We start from the raw sequence: 20,077 nt of genomic DNA, 5'->3' as shown, positions 1-20,077 counted from the left end.
GGGCCCAGGCCCCAAGAAATCCTGCCGCCGAGGCAGGTCCACAGGACGAGCCGGGGCCCTCACCGCGAGCAGGGAAGGCACATGGTGACGGAGTACATCAAACACGCAAGCTGGCTCAGGCCACGGCGGCCCTGGCCGCGAGCCCGAGGAGATGAAAGCCCCGCAGACGGGGCTCCCTTGCCAGCAGTAACGCATCAGCATCTGTGTTTGTTTAAAATATGCAGAGCGAGAGAGAGTGCGATTTTGTTTTCTCGCAGAACATTCGGAGCCAATTTCGGCACCCAGATCTTCACAGGAAAACCTCATGGGGCTGCGTGAGGTGTGAGCCGGCGGTAAGGGCAGAATTTCCTGCCAGAACTGGAAATTCCAATGATAACTGACATTGGATGATTATTTTTTTAAAGGAAAAGAGAAATGGCTCCGCACTTGAGACGCCGTGGGTGATCACGGTGGCAGTTACGCCGGGCGGTGGAAATTCAAGTATGTAAATGGGCTTCAGCATTCTGCAAAGTGGAGTTCGGACGAGCAAGCGCAGCTCCTGGGTGTTTGCTAGAAACACGCTTTCACAGGCCCCACCCCCAGCCGAGGGATCAGTGGCTGCACTGGCCCCGGCACTCCACGTTTAGCCTGGAGCGTCAATACTCTGGGGGATCCCGTGAACTGCTGAGTACCTTTAAAAATAACCAGCGAAAAATTTAATAAACAGGGCGCCTGGCTGGCCCAGGTGGTTAAGTGACTGCCTTCGGCTCAGGTCATGATCCTGGAGTCCCGCTTCGGGCTCCCAGCTCCACGGGGAGTCGGCTTCTCCCTCTGACCTTCTCCCCTCTCATGCTCTCTCTCATTCTCTCTCAAATAAATAAATAAAATCTTTTTTACAAATTAACTTAATTAATTAGTTAATAAAAATTAAAATCACCAGCAGAAGCAATCTCTGGTCCGGAACTTGTATTCGTCGCTTCCCGACAGTCCCTCCCATGTGCAACACCCCCGCCCCCCGCTACAGCTGGAGCTGAGGACACCTGGCGCGCAGGCTCGGGGTTCTCTGGGTCAGCGCGCACATTTGGCCCCCTGCACAGCCGGGATGGCAGGAGGGAAGCAAGGGAGCAAGGAGGGCTCACTTGGCTGTTCATGGGCACCTAGCCCACAGTCACTGAGCTTCAGAGCAAGTGACCTTCCGGGCCAGTGAGTCTCTGATGCAATGCGGGCCGCCCCGTGCACAGCAGGCTTCCGAATAACATCCCGGGTCTCTACCATCGAAGTGCGAAGAGCATCCCCTCTCTTTAGCAAGGACACCCACCATCTTGGGAGGCAACATCACCCTGGGTGAGAAGTGCTCAGTGAAGCCGGATGGTGGGCTCCGCAGTGTAACTGACATTAGAGAGTTAAGGCCTCGACACAGGGTATCAGCGCCCCTGAAGCCCCACCGCCTCCCCTCAGCCTACAGAGAATACGCTGGGCAGACAATTCAAGGTTCCAGGCTGCCCTGACTGGGCCAGTCTCTTCCTCTACCCAGGCCTCTGAAGCCGCGGGATTTGGGGTGCACCTCTGAGCCCAAAGAATGGCCCTGGGGCACGGCACCTCATATACCATCATGAGCTTTCAGTCTGTGCAATGCTAGTTTCCTAGCTCGCGGTAACACAAAGCAAATGTAGTACTGTCATTGCAGAGACAATGCCATGGGGCCACCAGATCTGCCAGCAACTCGGGGACAACTGTTCTGAAAACAAGAGGTTGTCTTGAACCGATTGCTGTATCAGGGAACAATCCGAGCATAATGTGAACTTCACATCTGCTTATGGGTCATGTCATCCATGAGAATTCCAGGTGATTGCAGAGAGCTGCCCCCGGCTGAACCCAGCGGCACGGGAATACAGGCCACCCTTGAACAATAAGGGTTTGAACCGCATGGGTCCACCGACATGCAGATTTTTTTGGAAACCTGCAGGACGGTACTGTAAATGAACGATCTCTTCCTTATGATTTTCTGAGTCCCGTTTCCTCTGGCTTCCAGACTAGAGTGTATAATACGTGTTAATGCACCGCTCATGTTATCGGTAAGGCTCTGGTCAACAGCAGGCTACCCGCAGTCAGGTTTTGGGGGAGTCAAGTTCTTTGTGACCTTAGACGGCATGGACCGCCGGCGCCCCCAGCCCAGGGTCGATCCGGTCTCCACCGGACACAGCCCGCAAGCCGCCGCCCTTACAACACCCGCTTCTGCAAAAACCCGCGGCGCGTCTTAAGATACAGAGATCCACGTCTCGTAGCGGTTCCGTAGCTCCGAACCAGGCACCGGGCAGAGGCCGCGCTCCGGGCCCCGTGAGGTCCGCCCCGCGTGCCCGCACGCCCTCGTTTTCTCACGAGCCTGTGCCTTTCACTGCCCGCTTCCGTGGGGCGCCAGCACGTGGAGGCAAGCCAGACCCCGTGACAGCACAACAGGCTGTCCCTTCTCCCCGAGCCAAGTGCCACCCAGGGCAGGGGGGGGGAGCAGAAAAGCTGCCCAAATCCTTCTCCTTCGGCTTCTCCCCTTTTCGACTCAGCCCTCAGCCCGGGGCGGCCGGCAGCCCCGCCGGCAGGTTCCTCCCACCTTCCCCTCACGCCGGCTGCCCCGCGAGGCCCCCGGGGACAGAGACCGCGACTCGTTCATCTTGGTCTCGTCGGAGTCCGGCCGGAACACTCACCCACTCCGCGTCACCAGGCACTGCCGGAGCCCCAGCTTCCGGAAGATGTCCACCACCGTCTCCATGGGCGTGTGGTCCGTGACCGTGAACGGGCTGAGGTTGAGGACGCGCCGCAGCTTCAGGGGGTGCGGGCTGTTGGCCGGCAGCTCGGGGGGCTCCTCCGTGAAGTACAGGATGGAGTTGCTCACGATGCCCTCCTGCCTCTGTCTGGCGTTCTCTGGAATGGGTGAGCGGGAACAGTAAGCCACGCAGAGACCCTGTTTCGCAACTGCCTCCAGCCCCCCGCCACAGGAACAGCGGCCTTCCCTCTGTCCGCGTCCCACAATCCCACAGAGAGGGCTTCAGGGGGCAAATGCCACATTCTTAATGAAGGCCTTCAGCCAAACATCTGGAAAATTGGCATCTCTCTGAAGCTAACGCCGTGCGAGGGTCCCTCTGCTGTGACCCGATCGTCGCCAAAGTCTGGACGCGTGGGCCTGAGCAAGGCGACTTCTTTGGGAGAATGTACTGCCTCCTCCTGGGCTCGGGGACACCCAGAAGGCCCAGGGCCCTCCACCCTTGCTTTCCTAACACTCCCTCATCATGGGCTCGAGTTGGACATGACAAAAAACCGCACTCTGCTGCCCAACGACCTTAGTAAGTTGTTTTTCTTTTTTTCTTTTCTTTTCCTTTTTTTTTTTTTTTTACAAACTAACTTTTAACTGGCCCAAATGGCATTATGAATCCTGAAAGGAACAAAAACCAATAGGGCCATCCCAGGCTCACAGCCCAGAAATGCAGCTTAATTCCAAATATGGCCCTTGGGACCAAAGAAATAACTCCAGAAAAGCCACCGTGCCCCCACCTCCTGGATGGCCTCTCTTAAAAATGGATCATTTTGGGGATTCCTCAAAGAAAGATAGTAAAACTGTTACGGTAACAATGAGGCTCTTTCTATCTGTAGGCAAGGACATGCAAACGCAAGCCGAAGAAAAGTAGGGTAACAGGAACTCATTAGAAATACAGCTTTATGCAGTACTAGAAACCCAGGCTATTTTAAGTCACACGTGAAATAAATCCATCGGTCTCAAGATATTTCTCCAAGGCAATTTTCCTTCTGTTGGAATTTTAATCTTTCTTTTGGTTCATGGGAAACGGTTAGGAAAAATGTACAAGTGAGGCTTGTCTTAAAATGGATCCTGGTTTCTAGAATACGTCTCTGGCCTTCTCACAGACTACTATTCACCTACATTGTTCTTTGAAAAACAAAATTCGAACTGCCTGAGTACTCTAATGGAAAACTGGCAGCCTTCGGGGTCAGGCTGAGTTTGAAAAAGGGTCTCTGTTTAAAAGAAACTTGTGGGCCCGCTGGGCAAATGCCGGCGCATTATGTGGGTCAGGGGAAATGCGGTTACAGCGAATGGGCTGGGATTCGACCACAAATACCAGAGGACGCGGAGGCACGGTGTGTTTTTCAAGTGTGGACACTGCATGGTACACGCTGCCCATCTCTCTCCTCAATCAAGACCGTGCTGGCCCGGAGCCCTGAGGTGCATTGGTGACTAGCAACACATGGCTCATTGTCGCAGCCCGAGAATGCTCTCGCAGTCCCACGTGACAGGAACCCAGCTGTTTCAACCATCGGGGCGACCGGATCAAGGATCAGTCTTCACTGGGATTGGATCAAGCCACAGACCTCAGTCAAGAACTGAAACGAGGATTTGCTGAGCCCCTCGTAAGAACAAACACAACTGAGTGACCATCAGTCCACCTGTCGAAATAGAGAACCACCCTCCGTGTCCTCCGAGTGCCCCGATCAGGTTAGAAGCCCTGATTCTATCAGCAGCTAGCTCGGTGATTCCCAGTTCCCGGCTCACCAGTGCGTTCGCAGAGCCTGGACAAGGCCTAGTATACAGGAGGCACACAACAGATGCTTGCCAAATGCATGCATGAATCAGTCAACAGGGGAACGAATGAGCGAGTGGTTCTACTAAATGTCCGCGTACTCGGTCCCTCCGGCAATGTGGGACAGCCCGTTTCACGGGTGAGACCCCGGGAAGGAAAACCCACAAGCTGTTCGCTGCCAAAAAGAATCGAAGGCACCAGCTGGGCTCGGAGCCAGAGATGCGGGCCGTGTTCCTTGCTACTCTGGAAGGGCTCCGCTAGGCCACTCTGGAACTGTCCTACCAAGATTTAGCTGAACGCTTCCAACGGGCTACATACAGGCCAAAAACTGATGAATGGAAGGACCAGAAAGAAAGCTTTTTGCAGCCCTCTGCTAGGTCCAACCATCTAGCCCCGACTGGGGCAAGAAACCTCCATCAGTCACCATGAGACCCGCAACAGAGGCCAGCACGCATGCTCACAGAGGGCGGTCACTGGCTCCTGCTCCCCGCCCTCCCAGCGACCAGAACAATGCCCACACACCGAGGCTGCACAAGACATAGATCCCGTTGGAAACCTTAAAACAACTCCCCACCCTGGGAATGATCCGGGGCTACAAGAGTGTAGACTCCCAGGCCCTAGGGACTCACAGAAGCCAGAGTCAAAAAAGAACCCCCCCCCAAAAGGCCCAATGTTTATGTATATAGAAGGCCCACAAGCTAAGAAGGAAATGCACCAAAATATTAACCATGGCCTTCTATGCTGTTGAGAAAGTGGGAGCTTTTTTTAAATTTTCCCTTTTGCTTCTGATATCCCCAATATTCTGTGAGTATGTATTCTTTAAAAATAGGGACGGCTGAGTGGCTCAGTCAGTTAAGCGTCTGCTGTCAGCTCAGGTCGTGATCTCCAGGTCCCAGGATCGAGCCCCACGTCAAGCTCAGAGGTCAGCGAGGTGTCTGCTTCTCCCTCTCCCTCTGATACTCTCCCTGCTTGTGCTCGCTCTGTCTCTCTCAAATGAAAAAATAAAATCTTTAAAACAAGCAAACACATAAGAATGTCATAAACTTCATTTTTAATTGTTTTAAAGATCAATTAAGCTGTCCTTAATACAAGAGCTTTGTTATCTATTCTACCCGAGCTAGTATCAGGGGCCACAGCTCCTGAAGAACGAGGTACATTTTCCACTTTCTAGTGGAAAATATGATGACAACACCAGGCACAGAGTGCTGGAAAAGTAAAATGTCACAAACTCTGATACACCGAGTAATTTGAAGGCTGGAAATACTCACATATGCAGTAAGCTAGTCCCGTGGCTTTTAGAGCAATGGTTCTCAACTGGGAGCAAGGTTGCCTTGACCCTCAGGGGACATCTGGAACTTTCTGGAGCTCTATTTGGTTGTTCATCAGTAGGAGATGGGGGTGCTACCAGCAGCTAGCAGCCAGAGACCAAGAATACTGCTCAGCATCCAACAGGAAAGAACAATCCGGCCCCACGTGCCAATAGCGTGAAGGCTGAGAAGCCCTACTTGGGAGAACCCTCTCACCCTGTCCATCAAAAATGCTGCCACGTAACAGACGCCATTAACTAAAAAGGCTGCAGAGCAAAACTGAAACTATATAGCGGTAGTCAGCACCAAAAAAAAATGTGATAAAAATAAAATAAAAACTATTTCAAAGAACAACCAGATGATTCTATAATAAGCTACAGCAGACAGTGGCCCGGAGAAGTCCCTCTGTACGTGTGCTCAAGCCCCAGCAGAAGGCGGCAGATGACAGCGCTGTCCTCCATGGCTTGTGCGGGTCAGGGACAGCCCTCCTAGGAAGAAACCGCTCTATCCCTGCACAGCCCTTCCAACAGCTCTGACAAGAGGTTCAGTTCTGGTCACAGACCCCTTTCTGCAAGCAAGCATCTTCCACATGCTGCAGAATCATCATTAAATCACCCACCAGACGAAAAAAATGAGGGTTCCCCTTAACTCTTGCCTGTGACTCTAACTTTCCGTCCCTTTAATCATCTTTGCGGCTTCCCGCTGAGCCCTCTCACCTAATTGCAGAATTCAAGACTGGAAGAGTCTGAGCCCTGCTAAGCACAGAAAGAGCCTTGTATTCGCCAACAGCACTGAGAGGCAGAGTCTCCCTGACGGGGACTTTGCACATGGGTCACACACGGCCCCATGTGTCCGCACGTGATGGGGAAGGGCGCCGCATGTCCTACGTGGGGCTAACCGCTCCCTGACGAGGACACTGGCTGCGGTTTGGCATTCCAGAGATGGCTGGAAAATAACATTTCCAGCTTTACGGGAGCGGCTGCTGCAATTTTTTTTTAAGATTTTATTATTTGAGAAAGAGAGTGAGAGGACACAAGCAGGGGGAAGGCGCAGAAGGAGAAGCAGACCCCCCGCTGAGCGGAAGTCCTGATGCGGGGCTCGATCCCAGGACCCTGAGATCACGACCTGAGCCAAAAGCAGATGCTTAACCAATGGAGTCCCCCAGGCGCCCCAGTTGCTACAGTCTGAACGTTACTTACTTGCCCCATCTACCATTCTTATTCAAACCATCTTGGCTCTACTGAACTATAAGCTTTGCTCCTAATTCCCCTGAAAACGAAACCAGCATGAGACAGTCACTAGCTAAATGCTAAAGTCATATTTTATATTCACAAAAGGCCACATAATTTCACAAATACAGGTCACACATTTCTCCAGCAGGATACAGGAACTCTTCTATTTCCACAGATCGAGAAAACAGCTTTTCTGATTGCTCAGAGTGAAACACTCCTTGCCTTTCCACAAACCACGTAAACAGCAGCTTCTATACTATTATCGGTCTGGCTGAAAGCACACAGGTACTATTTACACGGCGTGTTGCCTCTTTAGACATTCCAAACATCGCTTCTAAGAGCCCGCTCCGTCGGCAAGCTTAGATTTCTGCACTAAGCGGCTGATGACAATTACCGCTTCCCACTTGATTACAGTAATGGGTTTCAGTGAAATTAGTGAGCTGTCTCGTAGCAGGTGCGCCCGGGGCTGCACAACAGGGAACGGGTCCGGTGACATCACTTTAGTCTTTAAATTTCAGCTTTTGCTTAAAAGATCTTAGGGACTGAATAAATTTTTCAAGGCTACTGATTACATTATTTTAAAAACAAACCCAACCCTGCTCATACAGCTTAAAACCAACCTCGTTATTTAGAAGGCAATATTTATGCCCAAAGGCACCTGACTGTTAAGCCACAGGACGTGAGCACAGGCTGAGCCCAGACGCACCAGTGTGCCATCAGGTCCAAAATATAAACCCAGTTATTGCTTTGGGGGAGGGGAATCTGTTCGAGCAACAAGCTAAGGTGAGAGCATACGGCTTACTCAAACTGATTTTTATAGAGCCTTTGATGAAGGTATTTCAAAGATACTGAAAAGGCTATTCAACATGACAAAAAGATTTTAGAAATTGAAAGAGAGCCTCAGAAATCCTTAACCGAGGGCAGGGATAAGCAAGGGGTCCTCTGATGAGGGCACAGGGAGTCCTACCCCGGCCAGTCCCACCGGTGAACTTGTTGAGCGCCCTGGGAGATGGGATACTCGGTGAAGTCATCAAGCAACCACACAGGCCATGTTGTGGGCCCCATTCCGCCATGAGCCACTGGGATGGGGACATCACGGCAGCAGGTGGGTTGCACAGGATGGCCCTGGCCCCAGCCCGCACACAGGGTGGGGGGCTCTGCTGGTCCCTGTCCTACCGCCTCACATGCGCCAGCGGGACTCCAGCCTGAAGGGGGTCTCCAAGGCTCGCTGTCCTTCCTAGGTCTCCGTGTGGCTCGCACCCAGGCCTTTCTCTCGGGAGTCCTACCTCCCACCTCCCTTTCAGTGCACGCATCCCTAGGCTGCGGGGCTGGCAGACTTGCTTCTCTGGGCCACCATCCTGGGCACCCCGCACTCAGGCATCACCCGCTGGCTCCTCTCCCGACGCGACAGCCTGCCCCTCGGCCCCGCCGCTTGCAGCCAGCACACTGGGAGGAAATCACGCGGAACTGCCTCTCTCTCGCGGGCCTCTGAGTAGTGGGGTGGGACCTTACGCCACCAGCCAAGTGAAGGGCTTGTGCGGTGGCCCAGGAGGCAGCTGGGGCAAAGAACTCACCCTCAACGTCGGGAAGGCCACCGGAAAGCCTGTCGCCGAGAGCAGCTTGCCAGGGCCAGTCCGGGCTCACCCGCCCCCATCCTTCCCAGCTTCACCTGACAACTCCCTAAAAAAGCAGTGGCGGCTACGGGCCACCTAGCAGGGACGGGTCCCAGAGGCCACATGCAAATGTGGCTGTTACTTTCCAGCCAAGCGGGTCTTTCCCTAGACATCGTTCCTCACGGTGGGACCTGGGGACCGGCGACAGCAGCAGCATGAACCAGGAGCTCGGCGTAATGCAGAGTCTCCTCGAATAGGCTCGAGAAAGTGTGAGAGCCCCAGCTTAAAGCCCTCTGACCTTGGCACTCTCTAACCTCTTTGGGAATTCAGGGGTGACAAAGGCAGCCCCTGGCCTCTTAGTACAGCCTGAGCTTCCCTCCCTCTACTCACTTATTGCGAGGATCAGCTCCCGCCTCTGCGCAAATCCAATGAGGCGCTCGGAGTCCCTGGAGACCACCACGGGGAAGCCGTTGTAGTCGGTCTCCTTGATGAGCGTCTCCACATCCTCCACGGTCATGCTGTCCTGGGTGAGCACAGACAGAGGCGGCTCACCCCGCCGTGGCCGCATGACATCGGTAGCCAGCGTGCGGTGGGTGAACTCATCCTTCACGTCCAGAAATGGGTACCCGTTCAAGTGGATATGAGCCTCATAGATGCCTTCTTTCCCAAAGGCGTCGGCCACCCATTTGCTGGTCACGGCTGCTGCCATCAAGGGCACAATGTACTCTAGACCACCCGTTAATTCGAACATGATGACCACCAATGACACCGTCATCCGGGTAACTCCACCTGCAACCAAAGACAAGATACAATTCTGAAACTCAACTCCAGACCCTCAGGAGGGCATGAACTGTGGAAACGGACAAGCTATCTCTAAAACCTCCAGACACCTGTTCCAAAGACACGGTCCGGCACGTCGCCCAGCGCAGATCTCTGGAATGCCGGCCAAGCTCTGGTGAACGCAGCACGACCTCAGGGGGCTGTAGTCACAGCCGTCTGGAAGGCTCTTCGGTGAGAAGACAACTGGGCTGTCTCTTCACCCAAGACCACGAGCCTGGCTTTCGGGTGAGTGGGCTAGGCAGGGCTCTGACACAGCAAATGTGGCTGTGTTCCAGAACCCCGTAAGCTGGGAAACTGCAGAGATTCTTAGTGGCTATGGACAGGAGAGGGACCCAAATGTGGGTCCCCTGGTATCCATACCAGCTCCCACGAGTCTTCCAGTGGGCTTAAACTGGGGTTTCTCGACCTCGGCACTAGGACAACTAGGGCGGGTGTTCTGTGTTCTACGGTGATATCCCCGGCCACCAGCCACTAGATGCCGGTCACACCGCCCCGTAGGTGTGACAACCAAAAATGTCCCCTCCGTCACCCAGTGTTCCCGAGAGGCACAACTGCCCCGGTTGAAAACCAGTATTCTAGAAGGCGCAGCCGCAACATGGTGGAGACTACGTCCTCACCCAGGCCCTGAATGACTGAGTGGAGAGAAGCTCCCAACCACTCCCACTACACGAACACACGCACGTGTGCACACGCACACGCAGGGTCGAGTCTCATTATTCACGGTAGCCGTGATCTACAAAGTTGCCACAAATACGGAAGGAGCAAATGCTGAATCACTGCTCTGGGGAAAACGCAAGGTTGGGTTTGTGTGAGCTTTGGCTCACAACATTTTGGTCGACCGACCAATACAGAACCTTGTTTCCTGTGTATTTCTATTTAAAGACACCTTACTTAACACACATAGATGATTCACGAACACCGAACGCACGGCCCGCAGACTGAAACTCCTGTGTGAGAAGACTTCCGTGACCTTCCTATTTTCTCCATAAGACACATCGCAGCCTTCTTGTGCGTACAATGCCCAGACGGACTGTATTTAGCACTCTGGCTGGGGGCTATTTAAAACAACAAAATCATTCACAAAATGCAAAACACATGGCAGCAGATAGACACGAAAAGGCCACGTGTGTAGAGTATCCGAGCTGTGACAGGGGGCGGGGCCTCCCCACCTCGTTCGCCTGGAGCTGGGAGCACACACACTAGGCACCTCGCACTTTCCCCTGCTCCTGCGCGTGTCTGAGGATGACACAGCAAACGCACCCCAAGTGTTGACTTAGGGGTCACAGGTTTTAGCAAGGAGGCCAATTCCCGAACGTGGACTCCGCGAATAATGAGAACCCACTGCGCATCGCGAGCAAGCTGCAAGCCCTGGTGTTAAGCTACTGAGATTTAGGGCCTTACATGCGACAGCGACACAACCCGGCCTGTCCTGGGAAAGCCAACACTCGAGGCCATGTCCTCCCTCTCCCCGGTGCCCCAACCCAGAGCGGCTGGTGGCGGCGCTTGGCCTGAGCCCCTTCCCTTGCGCCCCAGCCGGGGCTGTACCTAGGCAGGCCGCTGCTCCCACCATGGCATAAAGTCCGGGGGTGACACAGTCTGCTCCAGGCCTGCACCAGTTCCTGAAGACGATCCAGTCGTGGTGATGGTAAGCCAGCTGCTCCACGCCGATCCCCACCATCCTGCCGGCCATGGCTCCCACCGCCATGCTGGGGATGAAGAGGCCTGAGGGGATCTCCGGGGCGCACAGAGGGAAGGGAGGTATGAGGGAAGGAGGCCGCAGCCCCGCTTCCCCACTCCCGGTGACCAATCCCCCCTCCACGGGCTTGTGCCCGCTGCTCTTCAGAGGGGGCACAACGCTTCCGAATGCAGGGTCAGTGGTGTGGACCAAACAGGACAAGTGGCTTAACCCATCTGGTCAGTCCTAGCTACTGTGACTCAGGACAGAACGCGACTTTACACGTCTGCCTCCTCTCCTTCAAAACCGGGCCTGCTTCTCCTGCTGGGGATTAAAGGGTGATGACCCCCTGCAAATACTCCCCCTCCTCTCGCCCCTGTGCGTCATTCCCACGAGCTTTTACCATTAAATGTGAAGCCGCAGCGGGGGAATGGAAAAGGAAGGCGTGCGACTGTTCACGGGTCACACCAAGCAGCCCGGTGCGGCTGCCCAGCACCTTCAGGAGCTTTCCATGGGCTCACAGTCCCTGTGAGGACACAGCGGTGCCTCACCTGTCAGAGAGACAGGGGCTGTCCCCTCTTCCTAATGAAGTACTTTCCCAGAAGTATTCTGAGTATGTTCAAGCTAGTGAAAGGAGCAAAGAACCGGACTGTGTAAACTGCAAGATCTTGGGGGCGGCGCGCTTCACATTTTGCTGCGTGGAAACGCGTTTTCACTTCTCTAGGGATCGGACGTGGACCAGAGAGCGTGCCTGACCCTCCGTGTTCATGGAGACTGCACGGGATCCCCGATCCCGCCTGGCAGTGGCCCAGGACAGTCATCGATCTGAGGCTGCAAGTGGATTTGTAACCAAATTCCAGGCGAGTCTGGATCCTCGGGGATGATTTCTAGACTTTGGGATGGTGCTCTGAGTGGCCCCCCAATTCCTAGTCATTTAACTCCCTATAACCACAAAGCAGACCCCTCTCGGTGGGCACAAGAGGCTGCTGGCGTCTCTCTCAGATACACAATCCCTTTGCTGGGAGACAACGAAGGGGAGACAGCTGGCTGTTTAATAAAGTCCACCCGTCTTCACCCCTAAGGCAAAAATTCAGGTTTGTGTTTGACCATTACCCACTCAAGTACACAGCTGCTTAGCCTTTTTAAAATGAAACAAATCATGGAAGTCCCGCAGAGAAAGCCAGAGTAGCAGAACACTACAGGGCCTCCTCGGGGTTCGAAATGTTCGGCTTCAGCTCCTGGGTGCTCACGACACAAGCGTGCGTTTTACGCGAATTCCTGAAGCTATGCACCGCCCCAGATGAATGACAGACTCTGAGCCCGCGCTCGCTCACTTGCACAGTGATTAGAGTCTGGTTCCCAGGCGCACTGTTTATCAAAAGCATCGCATCTTCGTGATTAAAAAGAATGTCAAGTGCCCAGCATGAGAAAAGAGTTGGTAAAGGTCAGGTCCCTCCCCCTCTCCCTTCTCTCCCGAAGAGGAGGGTGCCTGCCTCCCCACCCCGCCTGCCCCTTCACTGACCTTCATGCCAAAGGTAAAGATGGTGATGACGATCTTGAAGACCAGCGCCAGGGCCAGCTGCCACATGGCCGTGTAGACCCCGACGCCGGCGGGCCGGTCCGGGATGTCATCCACAGGCCGGGTCATGTTGGGGTCGTTGATGTAGTCACAGAGCTGGGAAGACTCGAGGGCCCCGCAGTCATTGAACAGCTCGGAAATGAGCTCGCTCGTGCTCCGGCGCGTGTAGGGGTTGGGGTAGGCGATGATGGCGGTGATGGCGGTCACCACGATGACCTCCAGCACCGGGTACTTCCCCAGCCTGGTGGTTTTGCGCCTCCGGCACCAGGCGATGTTGCAGCGGATGAAGAGGGTCCCCCACAGGCCACCGAAGACCCCGAGCAGGATGAAGGGGAAGAGCTCAGCCATGTACCAGGGCGTGTGATATTCCACGTAGAAGAGGACAAGGCGGCTGTTCCCGAAGGGATTGATGGATCGCAGCGTGAAGGCTGCCACCAGGGCCGCGAAAAAGGACCTCCACAAGGTCTTCAGGGGGAAGTAGTAACTGACCTGGGGCGAACAAGGCGGACATGGGGCTGGCTGAGGGAAGAGCTGCCCTGAGCCCCCAGCCCCTGATTGCAGCCCCCCCAGTGGCGCTTAGTGGGACGGCCGCACTCAGACCAAAGATGGGCGGTACCGACTTCCTCGGGCTAGGGTTCGTTACCACCAAGATGCACCAACGAAGACATTTAAAGGACTCTGTGTCTTAAAGTGGAGCAGATACTACTCCAGATGTGTTTGAGCTCTTATAAAAGAAATGGGAATAGTTCGTTCTAATTCTGTTTATGTCACAAAAACCCTCCCAAAAGCGAATAAACCTCTGGATTTGATTCTACAGAATAAAATGGAATTGGTCAGGCTAGGAAAACCCTGGCCTACTGAATGCATTTGTATGTCACATGACTTAAGAATTTTTTTTTTAGGGGCACCTGGGTGGCTCAGTGGTTTAAGCCTCTGCCTTCAGCTCAGGTCATGATCTCAGGGTCCTGGGATCGAGCCCCACATCAGGCTCTCTGCTCGGCGGGGAGCCTGCTTCCTCCTCTCTCTCTGCCTGCCTCTCTGCCTACTTGTGATCTCTCTCTCTCTATCAAATAAATAAATAAAAATCTTTAAAAAAAAAAAAAAAGGAATTTTTTTTTTACATTATTAAATGCTGGGGGTCAAAAAGAAATATTTTGTGAGCTTTGAAATGGTCAAAAGCATTATTTTGTGACATGTGAAAATTATATAAGATGCACACTCCAGCAGCCACAAAGTTAGTTTTATTGAAATTCAGCCAGAGGGGTGCCTGGGTGGCTCAGTCATTAAGTGTCTGCCTTCGGCTCAGGTCATGGTCCTGGGGTCCTGGGACTGAGTCCCAAGTCAGGCTCCTTGCTCAGCAGGGGGTCTGCTTCTCCCTCTCACTCTGCCCCTCCCCCTGCCCATGTTTGCTCTCTCTGTCAGATAAATAAATAAAAATCTTTTAAAAATTTTTAAAAAAGAAGTGCAGCCATGCCCGCTCATGCGAGTGTTGTGTATGGAGGCTTTCCCACTGCAAGCACAAAGCCGAGTAGAGTTCCACCCGAGACCGGAAAACCCACAGAGCCCAGAATATTTACTCTCTGGCCCTTTGCAGAGAACATTCGCTGATCCCTGGAATAGATCCGTTTGGGTTGCCAAAACCAGAAATGCCTCATGAAGTTGGTTAGGAGAAAGAGACTGCAAACTTCCAAAAGATAATAATAATAGTAATAATTACATTGGCGGTTTTTAAAATAATACTTGAAAACATATTTAACAGTGAAAATCGCGGCTTCTTCATGAGCGGCAGGAATCTTGTCACTACCCTTCGGATGCAGTCCTAAAGGGCTAAAGATGGAGGCCTCCCTCTGTGCTAGCCATCCTCAGCCCCCCGAACTGGCGGATCCGCCCCCCCCCCACTGCCCCTTCTCACCTCCTCAAGACTGAAGAGCACACCCCCGATCGGAGCCCCGAAGGCCACGGAGACTCCGGCAGCGGCAGCAGCGGAGAGCACCTGCGGGACAAAGAGCTCCGTGTGAGCCCCCAGCCCTGCCATGCAGGTGAGCCGGGACGGGGCTTCCAGAAGAGGCCCTCGCCGTGGACAGGAGCGCGCCTCGCTCACCTCGCGCCTCTTGCCCTCATTCTTGCTGTACTTGGAGAAAAGGCTGCTGAAGAAGTTGCCGCAGCAACAAGCCACGTGCACCAGCGGCCCTTCCTTGCCCAGGCTCAGACCGGAGGACACCACCAGCACCAGGGTGACGGTCTTGATCAGCAGGGTCCACTTCCCCAAGTAGCCCCTGATGATGAAGCCGCTCAAAATGGTCTTTATCTGCAAGAGGACGGAGAACGGGAGCGAGTGAGCCGCCCGGAGGCCGCAGCGAGGAAAGGAACGGATTCACCAGCGCTAGACTTGCTGGATCATACAGAGGAGAAGCTACTTTAATTTTGGACCGGACTGTAATTTTATATTAACAGAATTTATGATAACATACCGTATGAATGGTAACCTGAAACCATTTGATGCACAGCGAACCTTAAGAATTTCTAAAGGCGGAGGACGGGGGGGGGGGGGGGGGGGGGCCCTGGCCGGCTCAGTCAGCTAAGTGTCTGACTCTTGGTTTCAGCTCGGGTCCTGATCTCAGGGTCACAGGATCGAGCCTCGCATCAGGCTCCTGAATGGAGTACTTTCATCTCTGGCATTATTGATATAGATCTGTTTCTTAATTCATGGAGAAATACCAAGCGAGGGAGTGCGCAAGCACACGTTTCCAAAGAACGCAATGAGCTCCTTCCTATAAAGCACCAGTGAGGTCTTCTAGCTACACAGTCGGACGGTGTTTCCTGAACTAGCCCCTAACTAATGGCAGACTGGCGGGTCTTTAACTAGGGGTAGCGGGCTTATTTGAGCAGGTGCTCGGGGGATCTCAGATCTCTTTATTTAAGGGATGTTTTATTATGCCTGCCACAGTCCTACCCTTTTGTGTTGCCTCGGATAAAATTATCTATAATTTTTTGTCAGTTAGTTAATGTGGATTTGAACCCTAGGGTACAGTTGAAAGTGTGATACCATTTAGAAGATCACAAGCATCTAAATTACCTGAGCCTCTGCCAGCCGTGACACGCGGTGAAATGAACAATGTAACAGGTATTTGGTAATTTGCTATAATGATTTTATGGAATTGTCATGATCACATTAGGGACTAAAGAAAGCAAATTCATTGCCAGTAAATGCCAAAACCTAATCACTTGATTCGTATGAATCAACAGAGACTGAATCAGGCAGAGCTGTCGTGGGATGTACTGGGGTGGTTTTCCAACCCGCAGGTGTTCAAGGTAAAAACCTTCCTGGCAAGTAAGTATTTGCGAGAGCGCTTCCTTTTTGTAATGAACTGCAACATCGGTTCAAAGTCAGTTTTAAGAGGACGTGATTTCTTCGAGCAACAATGGTTCTACCAACAAAGCAGACCGCGACGGGAAGAAGGAACCCCTTGCCTACTTCTAACTCCCCGGTCCAAGGACATTGTTCAGGTGCTTCATAGAGCTTAAACTAGAGCATTTGTTACACAAAAATCAGTGTTCTCTCAATCTGCATTTTTACCAGTGTTTCCAAAGGAATGCCCATTCTAGGCGATCAAAATGTTTCCAAGGCAAAGGCTGGGGAAGACAAGCAATGGGTAAATGTTGCCGAAGGGCACCCGAGCCTAAGTGCGCTCTGTCGCTGCACGCCACGTGACAGGAGGGAGAAGGGGGCTGTAGCTCAATCTGAGTGAAGTCCATTTACACAGCTAGCTGGGTTTCGACTAGGAGGCTCTTTTTACGCGTGAGACATTTATTTATATTTCCTTTTTACCCCGCCCCTTTCCTCTGAGAGCTGGACCCTAAAATTAGGGATTGCAAGCTCTCCTATAATAATAGTGAGAATTCTGCTACTGCTGAGTCACAGTAACCAAAACTAAATTATAATTGCAAACGGGTTCCTGGAGGAATAATCCTAAGAGATTATTGTGGGGGCACCTGGGTGGCTCCATCGGTGAAGCGTCTGCCTTTGTCTCAAGCTATGATCCCAGGGTCCTGACTTCAAGTCCCAGCATTGGGCTCCCTGCTCAGCGGGGAGTCTGCTTCTCCCTCTGCCCCTACCCCCTCACCCCAACTCGTGCGTGCACGCTCTCCCTCTCAAATAAATAAAGTCTTTATTTTTTTTTTAAAGAGTTTATTTCTTTTTGACAGACAGAAATCACAAGTAGGCAGAGGCAGGCAGAGAAAGAGAGGAGAAGCAGGCTCCCTACTGAGTAGACAACCTGACATGGGGCTCGATCCCAGGACCCTGAGATCATGACCTGAGCTGAAGGCAGAGGTTTACCCACTGAGCCACCCAGGCGCCCTAAGTAAAGTCTTTAAAAAAAGATTATGGCGAACTCTTTCACAAATTGAGAAACGAATCTGTTACATGTAATGTGTAGTTAGAACTGTATTAATGAAACAAGCACCCGTGTACCCACCAGCACAGCGGAGAGAAGACTGGGTACCTAGGAAAGCCCTGTGTTGGCTTCCTGGGTGGATCCTCCCTCCTCCCCCGGCCCAATCATCTTCTTGCCCGCCTTTACACGGTTAGCACACGTGCGTGTCAGTAAACAGTGTGTGCTTTCACTGTGGCTGTGTGGACTTCGTCTAAACAGAATCAGACTCTACATAATTCTGGCTGCTGCTTTCCTAAGTTTCATGCATATCAGCGTGTGCCTTACACGTCCACCACATCGAGATCATCACACTCAACTTTGGATTTAACTCTTTTCGAGTTCAGCTGTCACAAATACATGCCCTCTTTGGACAAAGACCAAGTCCAGGGAGCCCCTCACAGAGTTCCCGTCCAAGCCCCCTGTCTGTCTACAAGATCCCAAGCTGAGCCAGGGGTCTCTGGTTGGGAACGGGGAGATGGCACGGCACATCACCCCTTTTCTTACTGCTTTAAACTCTCCAATTCCCCATCGGCCACCTGCTCATTTTGGAAAGGCAGTTTGGGTCCCAGAGAGCCTACAGTCAGGCAGTGGGATCGTCGGACGGAGAGCCCAATGCGAGTCTGTGCTTTTTAGTGTCCAGGGGCCTCAGCTCCAAGACACCAAATATGACACAGTCCGTTCTTCCGTAACACTGCTTTTGCAAACACAAATTTATTTCAGTGTGACTTGTGCACTGGGGAAGAACTAGAACATAATCAAATTTCGCGTCTGTTTTTGCCCAATTTCATCTGGGAGAAACATGAAATGCACGTGGAAAATGGCCCCAGCCAAACAGAGCGGGACTGGAAGGCACAAAATGCACACAGCATGGGCCTCCACGGCCACCAGTTCACACGTGCACTAGCAAATCTGTTTCTTAACCGTTTCACATGTGTAAGCTGGGCTACTGGGGTTTTCTTTTAAGATTTTATTAACGTATTTGTAAGGGAGAGAGAGAGAGAAAGAGCACAAGCAGTGGGAGGGACAGGCAGAGGGAGAAGCAGACCCCCCACTAAGCGCGGAGTGAGACTCGATCTCAGCACTCCGGGATCGGGACCGGAGCCGAAGGCAGAGGCTTAAAGACTGAGCCAGGTCCCTGGGTTACTGGTTTTCTAGGTTTCTACCTCTTTCACAGGCATCACTGCTGGACATTTCTGAGGGTTGTGCTCCTGCTGCTGTCTGGCCCAGCAGCGCGGCGGTTTTGTCCATGTGATGCTGCACACCCCAGGGACCCGCGGGAACTCCTGGGCTGCGCGGGAGCAGAAGGGACTCACCAAGGCGACAGGAACCTGCCACGGCTTTGCTCTTCCGGTTCCTGCAGCAACAGGTTAATGCAAACCAACGCAAAGTCGGCCTGACATATTCTCTTTTCTCTCTCTCTTTCCTGGAACAGGACAACGTTGGGCTTTTCTTTTGACAATCTTTCAAGGACTCCTGCCCTTTCCAGGAACTGTCCAGAACAGCGGCAGTGTTGGCAAGGACCACCAAAGCGGGTGGGTGTGGGGGAGCAGGGACCAGTGTGCATCTGTTGCCACCACCGGTCGCATCTTTAAACTCACCTTCTCCACCTCTGGGGCGCTGCTGAAGCACCAGCTTGATTATAGTGATAATATAAGAAGTTTTTAAAAAATATATTTATTGATTTGTTTTACGGAGAGAGAGCACACGCGCATACACGCAGGGGGCAGGGGCAGAATGAGAGTGAGTCCCAAGCAGACTATGTGCTAAGTATGGAGCCCCACGCAGGGCTCATCTCAGGACGCCGAGATCATGACCTGAGCTGAAACCAAGAGTTGGTCTCTGAACCGACTGAGCCACCCAGATACCCCAATATAAGAACTTTTAAACTGGGGCACCTGGGTGGCTCAGTGGGTTAAGCCTCTGCCTTTAGCTCGGGTCATGATCTCAGGGTCCTGGGATCGATCCCTGCATCGGGCTCTCTGCTCGGCGGGGAACCTGCCTCCCCCTCTCTCTCTGCCTGCCTCTCTGCCTGCTTGTGAGGTCTCTCTCTCTCAGATAAATAAATAAATAAAATTTTTAAAAAAAGAACTTTTAAACTTATTTCTGGCTAAAATGTTCACTGTCTGGGCTCTTGGAGGAACTCACTCGATTACCATCATTCTAGCTGGTAGATCCTCCTGGGTCTGAAGTTTGATCACAATCATTCCTCTTGGTCGATGAGGTCACTTCCCTCACGCTCACGTTACACGGAAGTGCTAGACAACGTAAGAACTCTGAACTTGGGGGGTGCGTTCACAGAGCATGTCCTGAATGTGGAATAAGTTTTTTAAAGATTGCTACTACCCTGTCACCAGAAGAGGAAAATGTGGCAAGGGAGCTCGCTCGTAAGAGGGCTGACTCATCAGTCAACGTCCTGAGCGACAAACCCCCGTTACTGTCTTGTCCCCATTACCTCACAGGTGCACTGACAAGTTCCTGAAGGGCCACATTTAGGTATGGGGTCGATGAACTGATTGCACAGGTTTGAGAGTTATGCGTGGCTTGCAAAGACAAGAATTTAATCATCTGAGAAGAGAAAGAGCGTTAAGTCCTGACACAGAGCATAAATTCTGGTGCCAGACGGCTGGGTTCAACTTGTAGCAAACCAGCTGTGCAGCCCCAGGCAAGCTGCTTAACCTCTCTGTGCTTCAGTTTCCTCAACTATCAAGTGAAAGACAGCAGAACCCACCTCACAGGCTCATTGTAAGGACTCAATGATTTAACACATAGCAAATGCTCGGGACCGTGCTGGGCACCTAAGCATTTGCTTTTCATATTACTGGCACAGAAGAAA

General features: G+C 52.7%; 1 protein-coding gene across 3 annotated transcripts in view; it reads right to left on the bottom strand.

The window, feature by feature from the left end:
- CLCN4 (chloride voltage-gated channel 4) overlaps nt 1-20,077 on the bottom strand; it is a 59,373-nt gene that overhangs the window by 5,516 nt on the left and 33,780 nt on the right. For all 3 annotated transcript variants that reach the window (XM_059157312.1, XM_059157311.1, XM_059157310.1), the window contains 6 exons: nt 14,910-15,116; nt 14,721-14,801; nt 12,752-13,297; nt 11,100-11,286; nt 9,105-9,503; nt 2,679-2,895 (listed from right to left, as the gene is read on the bottom strand). In XM_059157312.1, the coding sequence (XP_059013295.1) occupies nt 2,679-2,895; nt 9,105-9,503; nt 11,100-11,286; nt 12,752-13,297; nt 14,721-14,801; nt 14,910-15,116 (1,637 nt within the window). The remainder of the gene's footprint in view (nt 1-2,678; nt 2,896-9,104; nt 9,504-11,099; nt 11,287-12,751; nt 13,298-14,720; nt 14,802-14,909; nt 15,117-20,077) is intronic.

This window comes from Mustela lutreola, chromosome X (assembly GCF_030435805.1).
Source record: "Mustela lutreola isolate mMusLut2 chromosome X, mMusLut2.pri, whole genome shotgun sequence".
Classification (NCBI taxonomy): Eukaryota; Metazoa; Chordata; class Mammalia; order Carnivora; family Mustelidae; genus Mustela; species Mustela lutreola.
This window is presented reverse-complemented; position numbering and strand designations above follow the sequence as displayed.